At 43.8% G+C, this 16,038-nt stretch overlaps 1 protein-coding gene across 1 annotated transcript in view; it reads right to left on the bottom strand.

The window, feature by feature from the left end:
- efna2a (ephrin-A2a) overlaps positions 1-15,213 on the bottom strand; it is a 91,210-nt gene extending 75,997 nt beyond the window's left edge. Inside the window, exon 1 of the mRNA XM_080414470.1 lies at positions 14,084-15,213. Coding sequence (XP_080270596.1) covers positions 14,084-14,232 — 149 coding nt within the window. The 5' untranslated portion in view covers positions 14,233-15,213. The remainder of the gene's footprint in view (positions 1-14,083) is intronic.
- Between the last annotated feature and the right edge of the window lie 825 nt (positions 15,214-16,038).

Below are 16,038 nucleotides of genomic sequence, written 5' to 3'. Positions count from 1 at the left end.
TTACATGGCCACCATGTTGGATACGGCAAAAACCAAGCACCGCAGATTTATATGATCCAGGTACTCAGTCTCTGTCCATAGCAACAGTCTGTTCTTCATAGCAGTAGTCTGATATAGAGAAACAACTCGACCACTCGAAAAGTGGTCGAGTGTCCATGGTATAAGTAGGATACTCCTCTCTCTCTGAGCTGCGTGGTTATTGAAAAATAATGCACTTTGTAGAGGTTATCAGCTTCTTTCAATACGGCTCATCGTGGATTATCCTTACTAGTTTAAACGTAAAGTGGAATAGTGAGCAGAAATAAATTCTGGAAGGATTCGTCTGCCACTAAAGGAAGTTCGCAACATCAGAGCTGACAAGGCAAGGCAGTAGTCTATGCCTAACTATTATGTGCCTTGCTGCTAATGGCCTTAATGAGCGCTCCAGAGTCAGGGATTTTTTACGGCACAGAAATAAAGAAGAGATACAATCGAGATGACTGAAAATGCCGTCGGAGGGCTCTTCTGAAGACGACCTGATAATACAAAATAAGGGAAGATGGAGGCAACGGAGACATGAGACGAGTTAGACATACTGAGTGATTTACAAAGAATAACATGATATGTATACACACAATATATACAAAGTCACATGCATTCTCTCTCACACACACACACACACACACACACACACACACACACACACACACACACACACACACACACACACACACACACACACACACACACACACACACACACACACACACACACACACACACACACACACAGTTTTACTGTATATCTCATTATTCCTAGGTTTGGAGGCCGTCACTCTAGGCTCAGAGCTTGTTTTGTTTAGGTTTGACTCACTTTAGATAAACAAAACATCAATAGAGCATTCCTCAGCAAACATACAGCTGTGCACACATACTGTGAGCATGCGCACGCATGCACACAGACACACACAAATGCCTAAACTAACAAACGTACGTACCCGCACACACGCACGCACACACACACACACACACACACACACACACACACACACACACACACACACACGCACGCACACGCACATGCACACTCACTCATCTCCCAAGTCTGCAAGAGGAAGTCAGTGAGTGTGTTTGAAGTGCGTGTGATCAAACAGATCGTATGCAGCACCACTAGCGAATGCCACAGCCTGTACTCCTCACTGTGCCCAAAGACAGCACTATACCCCTCCTGTCAGCTCTCTCTCTCCCTCTCTCCTCCTTTTCCCCTTTCTTCATCTCCTCTCCCAATCATTTCTCACTTTCTCCAATCTTCTCTTCTAACTCTCTCTATATCTCTCTCTCTCCTACCCACTCCATTGCCCGTGTCAATTTTTTGTTGTGTTGTGATTGATTCTTTAAAAAATAATCTATCATTTTCCCACATCTTTCAATTGTTTGCTCTGGTGGACTTCACGCTTCTTGAAACAAATGACCTTGCACCTAACAACTGATATACAGTACTGTACGTACTGAGAGCTTATGCAATGGGTGTTGCAATGAACTGTAATTTGACTTCAATGGATCAATTTCACCCCAGACAGCACTGCGGGGGTGCAGGTATGGCCCTGGAAGTTGTAGTGAAAGAGAACACCAGAACTAAGTTATTGGCTAGAAAGCCAGAGTTCCTAGAAAGGGAAAGTCAATTACTTTGATTAGCCTAGTCCAAAAGTGAAGTCCCGCGTGTTTCAGCCACCCAAAACAAGACACTGGTGCACTCATTAAGTATTCATGTTTATTGCAGGGGGTGTGACTGACGTTTCGACTATCTTCCTCAGAGTCTAACTTGACTAGTCTACTTGAAGTGCCCAGGTCAAAATCTTTGCTTATTTTGGTACTGTAGTCTGCCCAAGATGCGGAAGATTAAACTTCATGTAAACTGATCAGAGTGGTCTTACTTTAGATCTCGGTCCATGAGTTGCATAGTGAGGTACCAGTTCATGCGGCTAAATTGGCTTCCTGTTTAGAGCGACACAGCTATGTCAGGTTCACAAAATTGTTTCCTTTTAAAGTGAATTGTCAAAACAACAACAACAAAACACATGTTTTCATTGTCTATTAAAAAAAGTAGCAAGACGGAGCCACATCTGCTGGTCTCCTGTCCTGCTGGGCAGAGTTGACGCACAGCAGGATCGATCCTCCCCCCATGCCTCGGCTAATTTCTCTGCACTCAAAATGTCTTAACGGGGAAAATACATCATAAGTCAGTCAGAAGCAAATATATATAAGCAGGTCTGTTATACGTCACAGTAGCACAGAGGGACGTCAACAACACACAGTGTGATGCGGCCCGCTCATATAGCCTCTTCAGTAATCAGTGATGAAGGAGGAAGGACAGAGGAGAGAGGTGAGCAGGAAGGAGAGGGTAGGGAGGAGAGGAGCTCGAACCTGCACAAGAGCTGAGGACGGAATTGTCTGCCTCTGATTATACACTCTTCAAAACCAGCATACAACTTCTTTACTGGAGCCGCGCGCGCACGCACACACACACATAAGAGAGGTATCGTAAACACCCACACAGAGAGAGAGAAAAAATGGCACACTCCCTGACATTGGGTAAAAGAGACAAACATTTGAAATAAACTAAGCTCTGCCTCATTCGTTACACTTCTCTCGGTTTCTGAGAGTCGGAGTGACAGTGTCTTGCAGAACCTAGCAATCTCATTGTGAATCGAGTATCTCCTTATGTTCTATTTCCACACAAAAAAAGACAGAAAGAATGAAAATAAAGAGTGGAAGGGCAGCAAAGGAGAGAGAGGTAGGTTTAAGGTGGACGACTAATAATGTCCTCACATCTTTTCTCTCCCTCTTCATTTTCCATGGTGAGAAGGGAGAGAAAGGGAGCTAAGTAGAATCTTAATGCAATTCTACACTTCTATCTCCTCCCTTATGCCCCTCTAGTAAGAGAAAACAACATGGGGGGGGGGCTGTATAGAGCACCGTTTCCCAACCAGTGGGTCGGGACCAATTTTTGGGTCACAGGCGCATTTTTTTTGGGGTTGCGAGTAAATATTCCTTTTTTCGTTTCCTTTTTTAAAATCATAAATAAAAGGAATTAATGAAATGAATAAAAATTACAACTTTTAAGAATAGCGAAAATAGCAGATATCGAGCTCGTAGATCGTCTATTTTCACTCGTTTGGGTCCTGGGGAGGCATCAAATTTCTCTTTGGGGTCTCGAGCTAAAAGTTTTGTCTTTGACATTGCTGCCGACATGATATTCTCCTTTATCATTGCCATCATCATCGCCAATGTCGCCGTCTCCATCACTTTGTCCTTGCTGTCATCACTATTGCCCTTATCTTCATCGACATCATCATCATCATCATCACATTTCTCTTCCACACCATTACCATCATCATCATCATCATCATCTCCTGTGCTCCTACCTTCTATCACTATCATCCTTATATTCATCATCATCGTCATCAACCATCTTCTATAGCATTATTGTGATTTTCATCTCCTGTGCCATTATGCTCCATCACTATATCATTATCAGCAGCAACATCATCATCACAGCCTTCATCTTCCACACTATTATCGCCATCAATGTCACCTTCATCTCTTGTGCTTCTACCCTCTATCACTATCATTATTGTCTTCATTATCATCACCTTTCTCTTCCACACCATTATCAACATCATCATATTCACGTCCTGCGTCCTCCTACCCTCTGTCACTATCATCATCATCACCTTCCACATCATCATCATCATTGTCATGAACAATTGTCGTCATTGTTGTCCTCTCCTGTGCTCCTATCCTCTGTTACTATCATTATCTTCATCATGCTCATCATTATCACCTTCCTCTTCATCATCATAATCATTTTCTTCTTCTTCTTCATCATCTCCTGTACTCCGTCAGTCTCAGGGCAGGGGAGTGTTAGATTAGCGGTCAGTCTGTGCTATCAGGCCCTCAGAGTTTATTTGTGGACATGCTCTGTGGATGATTATTCTACAGGTTGAGGCTTAAAGCTCTCGTTAAAACAACAAAATCATTGAAACAGAAGTATATGCATAAAGATGGACTTTGGGGAGGTAATATAGCCAGCAATCAGAGCCTTTTGTGTTTGTTTACTAGGTAGCCAGCGTTTTAGCACAGAGCGTAATTAACTAATGGCAAAAATGATGAGAACGGTGCAACATCTGCTGGTTTGGCCGTATTATGTGTCATTAGCATAGTCTAAAATTAAGGGGTTTGTTGTTCAGCCCCCCCTTCCCCCCACCACTATCTGGATAATACCATGATGGCACTGAGGCAAACGAAGCTGGTTGGGAATTACACGATTCCGCACTGTCTTGCCTGATGGATTAGGATGCAAACACCTCATTCTGGGTTTCTCTTTGTTTCCTTTCCTGGTCCTGCCTGCCCCAAACCCACAGGGGATATTTTGGATGAAGATGAAAAGAAAAAAAGATGAAAACTTGGGTTTTCATTATTTCTGAAAGGCACACTTGCATACACACAAATATAACTGTGAAAGTGCATGCATACACAAACAACAGCCAAGCCAGGAATGGTTTGGTGTGATTGTATGGTGTCACAGGGAGAAAGTAACCCCGTTATTCATCACGAACATGCCTGCCAAGCGCTCGCCAATGTTGCACAAAGACCTCCACGACAAAGTCAGCAACGTCAAAACTTGTGTATCCAGGGGGTCGGCCGATAAATCTTTCATAGCCGCTGGTCTCACCTGTGAAGCAGCCAAGCCAAGCGGAAAGCAAAACAACAGCAAAACAACTCCCCCCCATCCACCAACCCACCCATGCACGCACACCATCCTGTCGCCATCAAGCCTCCAGCCAACTTCTCTACATCTTCTGCCTCTATTTACATGCCAACTCCCCGCATTCTAAAAAGCTATGTGCGCCAGAGGGCATCTTTAACACTGAGTGAGGCTCGGCGCTAAAGGCCAGTGTTTCTGCTGTTATACCAGGCTGCCAACATCCACCTGCTGGGAACCATCCGACCGTGCGCTCACAACTGCACTCTCCCCCACTATGCTGTGCATATCTGACTCAAAAGTCACAAAGTAGCGCAAATATTTTTTCTATTTTTTTTTCAACCTCTCTCTCATCCTTCACTCTTTACCCCCTCCATCTCTCACTAGACCTACCTCTCTATCCCTCATTACCCTCTTTCCGCAACTTCTCTTTTTCATTTGCCTTTCACCTCCTTTCCTCTGCACCCTGAGCCCTCCTCTAACTCCCCTTTCTTCGCACACTTCTGCCATCTTGCTCTGAAATAAAGGCCAGAGGCCTCTTCTCTGTGTCTGTAATACACTGATCTCTTTGTCCCGCTTCATATTCATGCTCTTTGTGCCTCTAATCCTTGCTGTACAAACCCCCCCCCCCCCCTTTCACGTCTCTCCCTCTTTCTCTCTCCTCTCCCCACTCCGTCTCTCTGAGGGCCGGTGAGAGCTGTAGGTAGATAGCGGTATGTGGTAGTGTGTGTTATTATCCCCCCCCCCCCCAGCAGTTCTATATGACGAGTGGAGGAAGGCATGGGGTGCCATCAGATTGCCAGTCAAAAAGCGCTGAAAAGGCTCCTTATTTTCACATTCAACTAACTCAATCAGCACACAGGACCTGAGCAGGGGAGATGCATTAGAAGGGAGCCGAAACCCGTAATGGAGCGGGAATGACAATGCCCATTGTTCCCTCCTGCATTGGAGTGCAGCCCTGCACTGCAAAATCCTGAGTGTCAACGTAACTCTGAGAGTGGGGAAAATGGACCCGTAATTGACACTCAGGATTTTGCCGTGTGGCATCTTTCAAATTGTCGGCTTAGTTTCTCTTCACTTTCGTTTACGTTTTTTTTCTTCCCCCTTTCATTTGTAATTGGGTTTTTTTAGATTCTTTTTTATCTTCGTCTTTCCCTCTCCATCTTTCCTTCGTCCTTTCTTCCTTCCTTCCTTTCTTCCAGCCTTACCGCCTTCTGTAGACCTCATTGCATTCGCTGTCTTGTTTCTCTCTTTCTCTGTCTGTTTCTCTCGCTCTCTCCCTCTCTCTCTCTCTCTCTCTCTCTCTCTCCCCATTAAAACAACTGCTCCTGGGATCTCCGCGAATTGTTTCGAAGACCTTACATCATCATCATTGCCATCGTAAGCCACAGTCATTATCATCAACAAACCTAATTAGAGGCAGGTAGCAACCGATGCAACATCAGCAGCAGTGGCAGCAGTAGCTCAGTACGCAGTAAATATAATTTATTTAATAATATACTTTCCTATTTTGTCAGGCTGCTTCCCAGCACCGGTAATCAAACAATGGGGTAAAGTTAGTAAACATTTTATATCTCATTACACAGGCTATGCCAGGCTGTTACCAAAATTAACAGACTACTATGCTCTTTCTATGGGCAGTTGAGAGCAGGATTTCTCAGGGGGTAAATAGAAAGACAAAGAAAGGCACTAACCTCATAAAAAACAACAAAAAAGTAGTTTTAATTGTCTGATGTGTTAAGCAACTGGTGTTCAATTACCTTTATTAACTTTTATCAATAAGCAGAAGAATGTCTTGGACACCTACTGTATGTTCATGAGTCTCCTGACACTGACCTACTAAACACACTGATGGACCTGGTACAATATATGGTCTGTAATGTCGTTTCTGCCAGAGGGAATGCGTGCTGGAGCCAGAGCTAAAGGTTACTTAGAGAAATGCTAACCTGGAGCAAAGGAAAACAGTATAGTGAGCAAAAGAAAAATGATAGGAGAAAGGGAAATTCTGGAGGAAGAAATTCTGGAGGAAACGATAGAGACAGAGTGAGGAAGAGGCAGAATAAAAGACAATGAGGAGTGGGAAAATAACAGAACGAGAAAGAGAAATAGAAAGACAGTGAGTGGAGAGAGAGGGGTGATGCTTATAGTTGGAGAAAGATTTAACCCAGGGGCAGGTTAGAGTCAGTAACTGTGCGGGGGCGATAGCAAGGCTTCATGTAAATTGGATGCAAATCTGTGTGTGTGTGTGTGTGTGTGTGTGTGTGTGTGTGTGTGTGTGTGTGTGTGTGTGTGTGTGTGTGTGTGTGTGTGTGTGTGTGTGTGTGTGTGTGTGTGTGTGTGTGTGTGGCGTAGCAGAGCTGGAAGTGTTAAGAGACAACATATCGCTGTGTGCCACAGGGCCAGAGATGGGTATCATGATTTTATTAATGTCAATACTGCTATCAGTAATGCTTATTGATAGTCTCCCCATATTTTGGAGGGGGAAAAAGACATGCTGTAAAAAAATACTTCAGTCATTTTCCAATTACTTTGGTGAGGGGGCCAATTGCAATACATGTCTGGTAGCGCACCTTCAAGAGATCATCAAATACTTTTATCATTCACACTGAACTCTATAATTAAACATCAGAACTGAAATGGTAATGTAAGTATGTAAATTATGCATAAATATCAAGTCAGGTTATTTCCTACTGTCCTGTCCATTATCCAAAGATCACATCAGCCGATTCCGTAAAATCCTGCTTCTTCAGGTCCTTACACACCAGGAGTGCTTTTTGTGTGCAATTAATTCAGCTGAAAATATATTTTTTGTTGTTTGATTACATCCACACAGAACGTGAATAAAGCAAAAAAAACTAAATATTCGGCACAAGGTGGATTTGTTTTTACCACGGATAAAGGCATCAACCTGTATGAATGAGGCATCACTTTTTGTATCATTTATTCATCACACCCTCTGGTCTGTGAAAAAGAAGTACGATGGCAGATTACCAATATATGATTGAGTGAAATTCTACCTTTTTTATTTTTTTACTTGGGGAGGGGTAGGGAGAAATACTGTTTTGCTCTGTCACATTTGATGTTTCTGTGAGATCTCTAGTCCATGGAATCGCCATTCTGGAGAAGAAAAATACTATAAATCCCAACAGTGACTGAATTGTCTGATGCGTTATCTACAATTAAAATAAATCAAAAATAAATCTGTAAAATACATGTATGTTGTTGGTGGCCTCCCATGTTATTAAAATCAGTAATGATTTGAAAATCCTCTAGTGTGCACACCTTTATTGAAATCTACCACTTTGATGTATTTAATTAGCAGTTGTAATAGCCGATACATACAACACAACAATCCCTCCAGATTATGGAATCTAGTCTAGATCCATCAACTACCCATGCACAACATGCCTGTCTCTCTGGTTTATGGGATACACACAATCGACTTGTTGCTGTAGACACCAACACAGCTTAGTTGCAACTTTCCTTCATAGAATAAGAAGTTACTACCAAAGTCAGAGAATAATTACACAATAAACAGAAAACTCCAGTTTGTGACAGTCTACTATAATCTTCTCATTTGTGTTGTCATGCGTTTGCTGTACTGTGAATGATCTGGGACAGAGCGAGAAGACACTGTCCGCTAGTTAATCAATCATGGAAGCTGTCCTTTTCTCAAATGGAAAATAGAAACTTGTTAAAATTAATCTTCAAATATACCTTGGCAGCAGTTCATATGGAGTGGCCAGCCCCAGTAAAGCCTGTTTGTTAAATACTTTGTTAGAATAAATTGACTTTCAAATACTGATAGCAGCACTCTCTGTCCCGGAGCTTATTGGCATTTCAGTTCTGACTAATCAGGAATCGGTACCAAACTGGCACGGTTCTCAGTAAGCATCCCTAGACAGGACAAACACTGTGTGAATGTGGATTTATGTATGTGTGTGGTTTGCACACTTTGTGTGTGTCTGTGTGATGCAATTTTTTGTAAGTGAATGTGTGTGCGCGTGCGTGCGTGCGTGCGTGCGTGCGTGCGTGCGTGCGTGCGTGCGTGCGTGCGTGCGTGTGGTTTGCACTTGACGTGTCTGTGTGATGCAATTATGTGTATGTGTGTGCATGTAGGGTGTATGTGTGTGTGTGTGTGTGTGTGTGTGTGTGTGTGTTCTGTACAGGTATATGCTTATACGTGCATTTGCTCGTTTGTGCAGTGAATTTGTATTCATGTTTGTATATAATATGTCTGTGTGTGTGCACTTGCATGTCTTGCATGTACAGTACATGTATAAGTGCTGGTGTACAGGCACGTGATCATGCAACGTGTGTGTGTGTGTGTGTGTGTGTGTGTGTGTGTGTGTGTGTGTGTGTGTGTGTGTGTGTGTGTGTGTGTGTGTGTGTGTGTGTGTGTGTGTGTGTGTGTGTGTGTGTGTGTGTGTGTGTGTGTGTGTCTCTCTCTCTCTCTCTCAGAGGGGATAGATTCTGTCCCAGAGAGTGAGAGTGTCACCGACCATCAGCGAGTGTCACTTGACACCGAGTTCCTCAAAGACAGGAAGATGGAACAGGAGGAGAGAGGATGGACGGAGAAGAAAAAGAGGAGCAAGTCTTTTGAGGGATAAAGCATGGGATTATATAAGGTGTTCCTTCTAGACCGTGGAGCCGGCATCTGAGCTTGTGTGCGTGTGTATGTGTGTGTGTCCGTGTGTACTTTTATTGCTATACTTGTGGGGACATTTGGCCCTCGCAAGTATAGTAGAATTTGAGACGTTGGAGGACCATTTTCCTGGTCCTCACAAGAGAATTGGTTGTTTTATGTTTTATCTTTTTTTTTTTTTAAGTTGGGCTAATTTGGAAAGGATTCAGGCTGAGGCATTAAGCGGTTAACCCGTTCAATCCGGGAACAGTCATTTTAGATTTATTTGTCTATTCAAAAATGGCAGATATACAAGCTCATGAGCTTGTAGATCTGCTATTTTTGAAAGAAAATCGTGAAAATGTGTGTAAATCTTTGAATATATATATACATTTCTAACTCAAATCTTTGCTTCTGGTCGGGGTCCCTGGAACAAAATATTTTGAGAGGGGGGGGGGGGGGTTAATTTAGGGGGTCCTCTACATGAAAAAGGTTTGAGAGCCACTGATATTAAGTAACTTAAGTAAAGAAAATAAATAAGAAAATCCTGTTAGGATTTAGAAGACATTTGTAGAATCCCCAGAAGCAAGGATTTCAGTTCGCTTTCGCTTTAAAAAATATATATTCAAAGATTTGCACAAATAGATAAAAAATAAATATCAGATCTGCTTTTTTTGAATAGCCCAAAGTATAAAATAATGGTTATAGCAAAAAAAATCTAAAATGACAGTATATGCCGGATGCAGTATATCCCGGATTGAATGGGTTAAGTTAGGCGTGTGGAGTTACAGTTGGAATTATGCCCGATTTATAGTTATTTGTAGTCCCGCGACGATCTACAAACTCACAATGCATCGCAAAGCACGATGCATTGTGAGCTTGTAGAGCTGCTCTTTTCAGTGCGTGACATCGGCGATCAACTAAGTATAGCTCAGGTTTAGGGTATACAGTATATAGAAACATAATATTTTAAAGGATTAAGAAGGCGTTTTTAGAATCAGCCTCAGGTCTTAATGGGTTAACTTGCCTTACCTTGTCTTAAAGGAGTAGTTCACCCAAAAAATTACTTATTTTCAATCAATTACACACCCCATGAAGCCTTGAATTCAGGGAAATCTTTTGTTTTTTGTCGCATCCCTAAGCCAATAATTTTATGACGACTCAAAGAGTAGTCTCCTATTGACTGATCAAATTATTGGTTTAGGAATGCGACAAAAACTAAAAAAAATCTCCATCAATTCAAGGCTTCTGGGGTGTGTAATTGGTAGAAAATGAATCATTTTTTGGGTGAACTACTCCTTTAAAATGTTGATGTCCTCATAGGTATAGTAATACAAGTGTGTGTGTGTGTGTGTGTGTCTGCTCTGAGCACATTAGCTGTGCAGGGTGAACAAAGCCTCTCACCTGCAAGCTTTATAATACAGGCATAGGGGACCGTGGGCCTTTGTGCACGCATGTGTGTGTGTGTGTGTGTGTGTGTGTGTGTGTGTGTGTGTGTGTGTGTGTGTGTGTGTGTGTGTGTGTGTGTGTGTGTGTGTGTGTGTGTGTGTGTGTGTGTGTGTGTGTGTGTGTGTGTGTGTGTGTGTGTGACTGTGTGTGTGTGCAATCTGTGCAGGCCAGCGAGCTGAACAGGGTTGGCTGTATGGACACTATCCATCCAGTAGCCAAACTGGACAGTGTGAGTGGGTGGTTGTAAGTAAATCTGTTCCAAACCTGGCCTGAGCCTATGAGCATCCATGTGCTAATTGTGTATGTGCACAAGTCTGTTCCAAATCTAGCCTCTATTAACTTGCCTGTGTGCATTAGTGTGTGTGTGCGTGTGCGTGCGTACGTGCGTGCGCGTGTGTGTGTGTGTTCTCATCCTGTATTGCTTCCTACAGCATAAACCACTCATGCGTGTATACGGGAGAATTCCAGATATAGTACTGATGTGATAATATGTTACGGTACTTTGTTATTGTATGATGGCGTATCTCCACACAACAGGGGGAGAGACAACATTCTGTGAAAGTGCGGCCCCCCGCCCCCTCCCCGCACCGTGACCAACAGTGGCCGGAGTGGTTTGAATTGGATTATCTCCTACATTTTCTATTATCCGTCAGGACCTTGCAAGAGGTGGCCTGGTGAGCACAAGAGCCGCCCAATAGAAAGAGTTTGCCTTCAGTCATATGGGACTGAGAATTAAATTACCCTTTTAATTTATTGTAATTACCTATGCTTACAGGTTAGTCCCCTATCTCACTAACAAGACTGCGAGAAATGGGCCAAGACAGGAGTTGATTTAATGACAGGATTTAATTACAAACAACGAAAAAAAAAAAAAAAAATCCTGACACTCCAGAAAAGTGAGAACACAAGGAAGGAAAATGCGCGCACGCGCACACACACACACACACACACACACACACACACACACACACACACACACACACACACGCTTAATGAAAGCAATGACAGGTAGAACATACTGTACGTGGCTAGCAGTGGTCCTCTGCAAACACAGTGGTGAGGCTCAGTTCTAGACAGAAATCAGCTCATGTAAACGCCACACAGAGCAGCACTGGGGGTCTAACATGGCTGCTAACAGGCACCGCAATGGCCAAAAACTCTGGTTGCAGCTACAGCTCTGGAGACATTCAGCAGGGCCTGACCAGAAGAGTAACAGAGAGAGAATAAACTTAGCTCTGGTCCTCAAGAGTCAGGAATTGCTTTAGTGCCAATGCATTTTTGATGCCCATGCCTTCTTCTTCTACTTGTTTGTATAACTCTGACACAGTCGCAGTGCTGATATATTAAATTCACCCTGTGATGTTTGTAGTTGTGTGTGTGCGCGTGTGCGTGTGTGTGTGTGTGTGTGTGTGTGTGTGTGTGTGTGCTCACGTATGGCACTGTCTGTGTGTTTGGATGGAGAAAAAGAGAGAGAAATAAATATAGAGAGAGCAACAGATAGAAGAAGCAAACCAGAAGAGAGAGAGAGAGAGAGAAAGAGAGAGAGAGAGAGGGGGGAGAATGTTCCCTCTTGCCTGTTAAATATTTCAGAAGCCTTCTGTGAAAAAGTGATGCAGTCAGAGACAGGCCTGTTAGCTCGGTGTGAGTGTGTACGTGTTTGTGACTGTGTGTTTTTAGTGCATGTGCAGGTGTGCGCATCTGCATGCGTCTATGCAAGAGTGCATGTGTCTTTGAGATTGAGTCTTGTGTATGTGTTATATATGTGTGTTTGTGTGTGACTACTGTATGTATGCGTTTCTGTTTTTTGACCATGTAAGGCATGCAAGTGTGTGTGTGTGTGTGTGTGTGTGTGTGTGTGTGTGTGTGTGTGTGTGTGTGTGTGTGTGTGTGTGTGTGTGTGTGTGTGCGTGTGCGTGTCTTCGCACAAGTGCACGTGTCTTTGCGCGTGTTCTCCGTGTGTGTGTCTGTGTGTGTGTGTGTTTGTTTGTGTGTGCATGTGTGTATTTACGGGCTGATGTAGAGGGAGACCGCACCGTTAAGTCAGGTTAATTCAGCTATGAGCGAGTAGGGAGCACTTTCACTGTTTATCTACCTGGGAGAGCGAGAGGGCTAAAACGAGCAGGGGTGAGAAAGAGAGAAGGGGGGAGAAAGAGAGAAGGGGGGAGAAGAGAGAGGGGGGAGAAGGAAAGTGAGAGACAGAGAGAGTGAGATGGAGAGAGGGAGAGAGAGCTGGCCAGCCTGTCACAAACCATTAGACAGACGGGCCCAGTGTGTGCTCTGCCCCATGTCAATGAGAGGCCCTGCAGATGATGTGTGTGTGTGTGTGTGTGTGTGTGTGTGTGTGTGTGTGTGTGTGTGTGTGTGTGTGTGTGTGTGTGTGTGTGTGTGTGTGTGTGTGTGTGTGTGTGTGTGTGTGTGTGTGTGTGTGTCCATCTCCAGACATTGATGAGCAGGGGAGGCATGATGCCCTCATTGTCTCTATGAGACAAAAAGGGATCCCACAAAAAACACGCTCGCATACACGCACACGCACGCACGCACGCACGCACGCACGCACGCACGCACGCACACACGCACACACGCACGCACACACACACAGACAGAGAGAGTGTGTTGTCGGATTATGTGCGTGTGTGCGCGTGCGCACGCCTTTCTCGCTCATTGTAAAAAAGGGGGGAATTGCATCTCCATCACAATACTCAAGCACACACCAACACATCTCCAGGAGCAGCAATAATGACAGGTTTTCAGCGGAGGCTGGGTAGGGCGAGGGGGGAGAGAAATGAATTATTGGGGGAAAGACTGGAGTGTGGACGGACTTTGCCAATGATAATTGGAAAAGAAAAAACCCAAACTAGTAGGCCAGGCTTACAAAGTTAGGTTTCAGTGCAGTCATGTTTTAGCATTCAGTCTATGAGGGCCCATATTTATTTTTGACACATGTGAAAGTGTGACAGACAGACAGACAGACAGACAGAGCCCCCTCACCACCCACCCACACACAACACATATATATATATATATATATATATATATATATATATATATATATCACATTTCGATGAATTGAACACACAGGACCCCAATGGAAACAAGCCATATAGTGCTTTCTTGGGTTTATCCTTTTAGCATCCTTTTGTATGGAACTGTACCTCTGTGCTTTTTTTTTGTGGCAAACTGTTAATAAAGTATATTCAATCAATCAATCAATCAATCAATCAATCAAAAATAAATATATATGAATAACTCCTAGGCTACAACACTCACTTGGGATTGGAGCTGTTCCAGTAGACCGCGTGTCGGTCGAATATGATCTTCTCCTCCGCCCAGACGGAGACCCACGACAACACGGTCAGCATCAGCACCTCCACCACGCACCTCCGACCGAGCCTCAGCTGGCACAACATCATAGACATCCACAGGATGGCTTTCTTTCTCCTGAACCGCTGGGTATGGTAGGCTAGCCTAATATAACGTTAAGGAAACCCTCTCTCTGGATGCTGAATTATCCGTCTGCGTCTGAACAAGCGGTCGGGGTTCATCGAGGGATGTTTTTTTTTTTAAATGAGAATTCCGACACCCAAGGGGTGTTTCAAGTCATGCTGGATACCAAAACTTCACTTTCAAACTTTTGTTGGGTCGCAGGTACGACGATGCTTGCTTCACATGTTCTGTAGGGCTGCGTCGGGGGTGTTCTGCTGCTGGCGGCTCTCCTCTGCAAAGCTCCCAAACTTTTCTCCCATTACGCAGCGCCCTGAGATGCGCCTCCTGGACGGGTTCCGAAAGACAACAACGATCACGCTCCGAAATTCATCTGACATTTAGCTACGAATGTACTCTGTTTGATTATTGTAGCTATAACACAACAGGCCTGATGTAATAGTGTCAAACCCAAGCCCGTCGCGTCGCATCCATTCACTCCCGAGCTCTCGGTTGATGTTGATTTTCCTTCAGCTGGCGCACGCTTTGTTGTTGGATCCACTCCGCTGTTCTCAAGAGAACAAATCTAGGCTATTCATTCATTCAATGACTGACGCGGTGCTTCGTGGACCACGGTGTGGAAAAACTACGTCCAAAACGATCTTTACAGTTCAGGATCATTAATTCCTAAAACGACAACAGTGCTACCTTTTTTTTATGGCGGCTATAATCAAACCGCATTATAACTGCGAAACATTAACGGCATCCTCACACTCAGCGACCCAAGTTAAGTGTCTTCTCCGTTATCCGTTGTCTCTGGTTTTAATCCAATAAGGGACTTAATTGCCCGCGGTTGATCACGGCTTTCAATTAACACCTGCTCTCAATAACATCCACCTAACGGCGACAAGTAACGACACTCACCGGCACCGGTACCTCGAACCAGTCAGTGCAAAGCAAACCGTCGCTGACTTGCGTCGCTCGCTCACTCTCTCTCTCTCTCACTCTCTCTCTCTCTCTCCTCTCCTTTTCTCTCTCTCTCTCTCTCTCTCTCTCTCTGTGCGGGCGGGGGTATAAACGGTGCTGTCTCTCTCACCTCTGGGGACTGTCTCTGGCCTGACTCAATTCAATTCAAAGGAGCTCTATTGGCATCAGGAGTCCAACGTTGTGGCCGACTGTCTCCCCCGCATCCATGAAGATTTTAGGAGCTTGGAGAGGGGGAGGGAAATGTAACGAAGAGGTCCTCCGTTACTTATATTTGGCACTACTTTGCGCATTGCACTTATTTTGCTCATATTATATATTGTATGCACCCAGTATTGATTGAATTGTTTATATTTGAACATGCACTTTAGTCATTTGCACAGTATATTTGCACACAAAGAAAAAGCGGTCACGATTTGAATTGCTTTATTGAAACTGAAAGTATTAAAACATGTGAGTTTGTTTCCTAGGGGTAGGATGGCCACTCAGCCTTGGACAGCAGCTACCACCTGGGGAACAAAGACATGTTGGGTCATGATGGGCAATACAATTGCAATATATCCAGTGCAATACACATAAGAGAATGCAATGTTTCAGTGCAATATAATGTAATGGCAATATATATGTGATGTTTGATTGTGTTATGTGTCATTTATACTGTTATGCCTGTTCCAAGGTGTTCTGGCTACTATGTCCCTATTAGTCAGGGGATATTAGCAGAACATTTTCCAATCTTGGAATAAATTCCTTACCAAAAAAAATCTGCACAAATGTGTTTGTAAAGGTGTCTAGTAACACATCTCAAAGACTGAAATGCA

Source organism: Gymnoscopelus braueri (genome assembly GCF_963280865.1).
Source record: "Gymnoscopelus braueri genome assembly, chromosome: 19".
Lineage (NCBI taxonomy): Eukaryota > Metazoa > Chordata > Actinopteri > Myctophiformes > Myctophidae > Gymnoscopelus > Gymnoscopelus braueri.
Note: the sequence above shows the minus strand (reverse complement) of the source record. Positions and strands in the feature narration are given on the sequence as shown.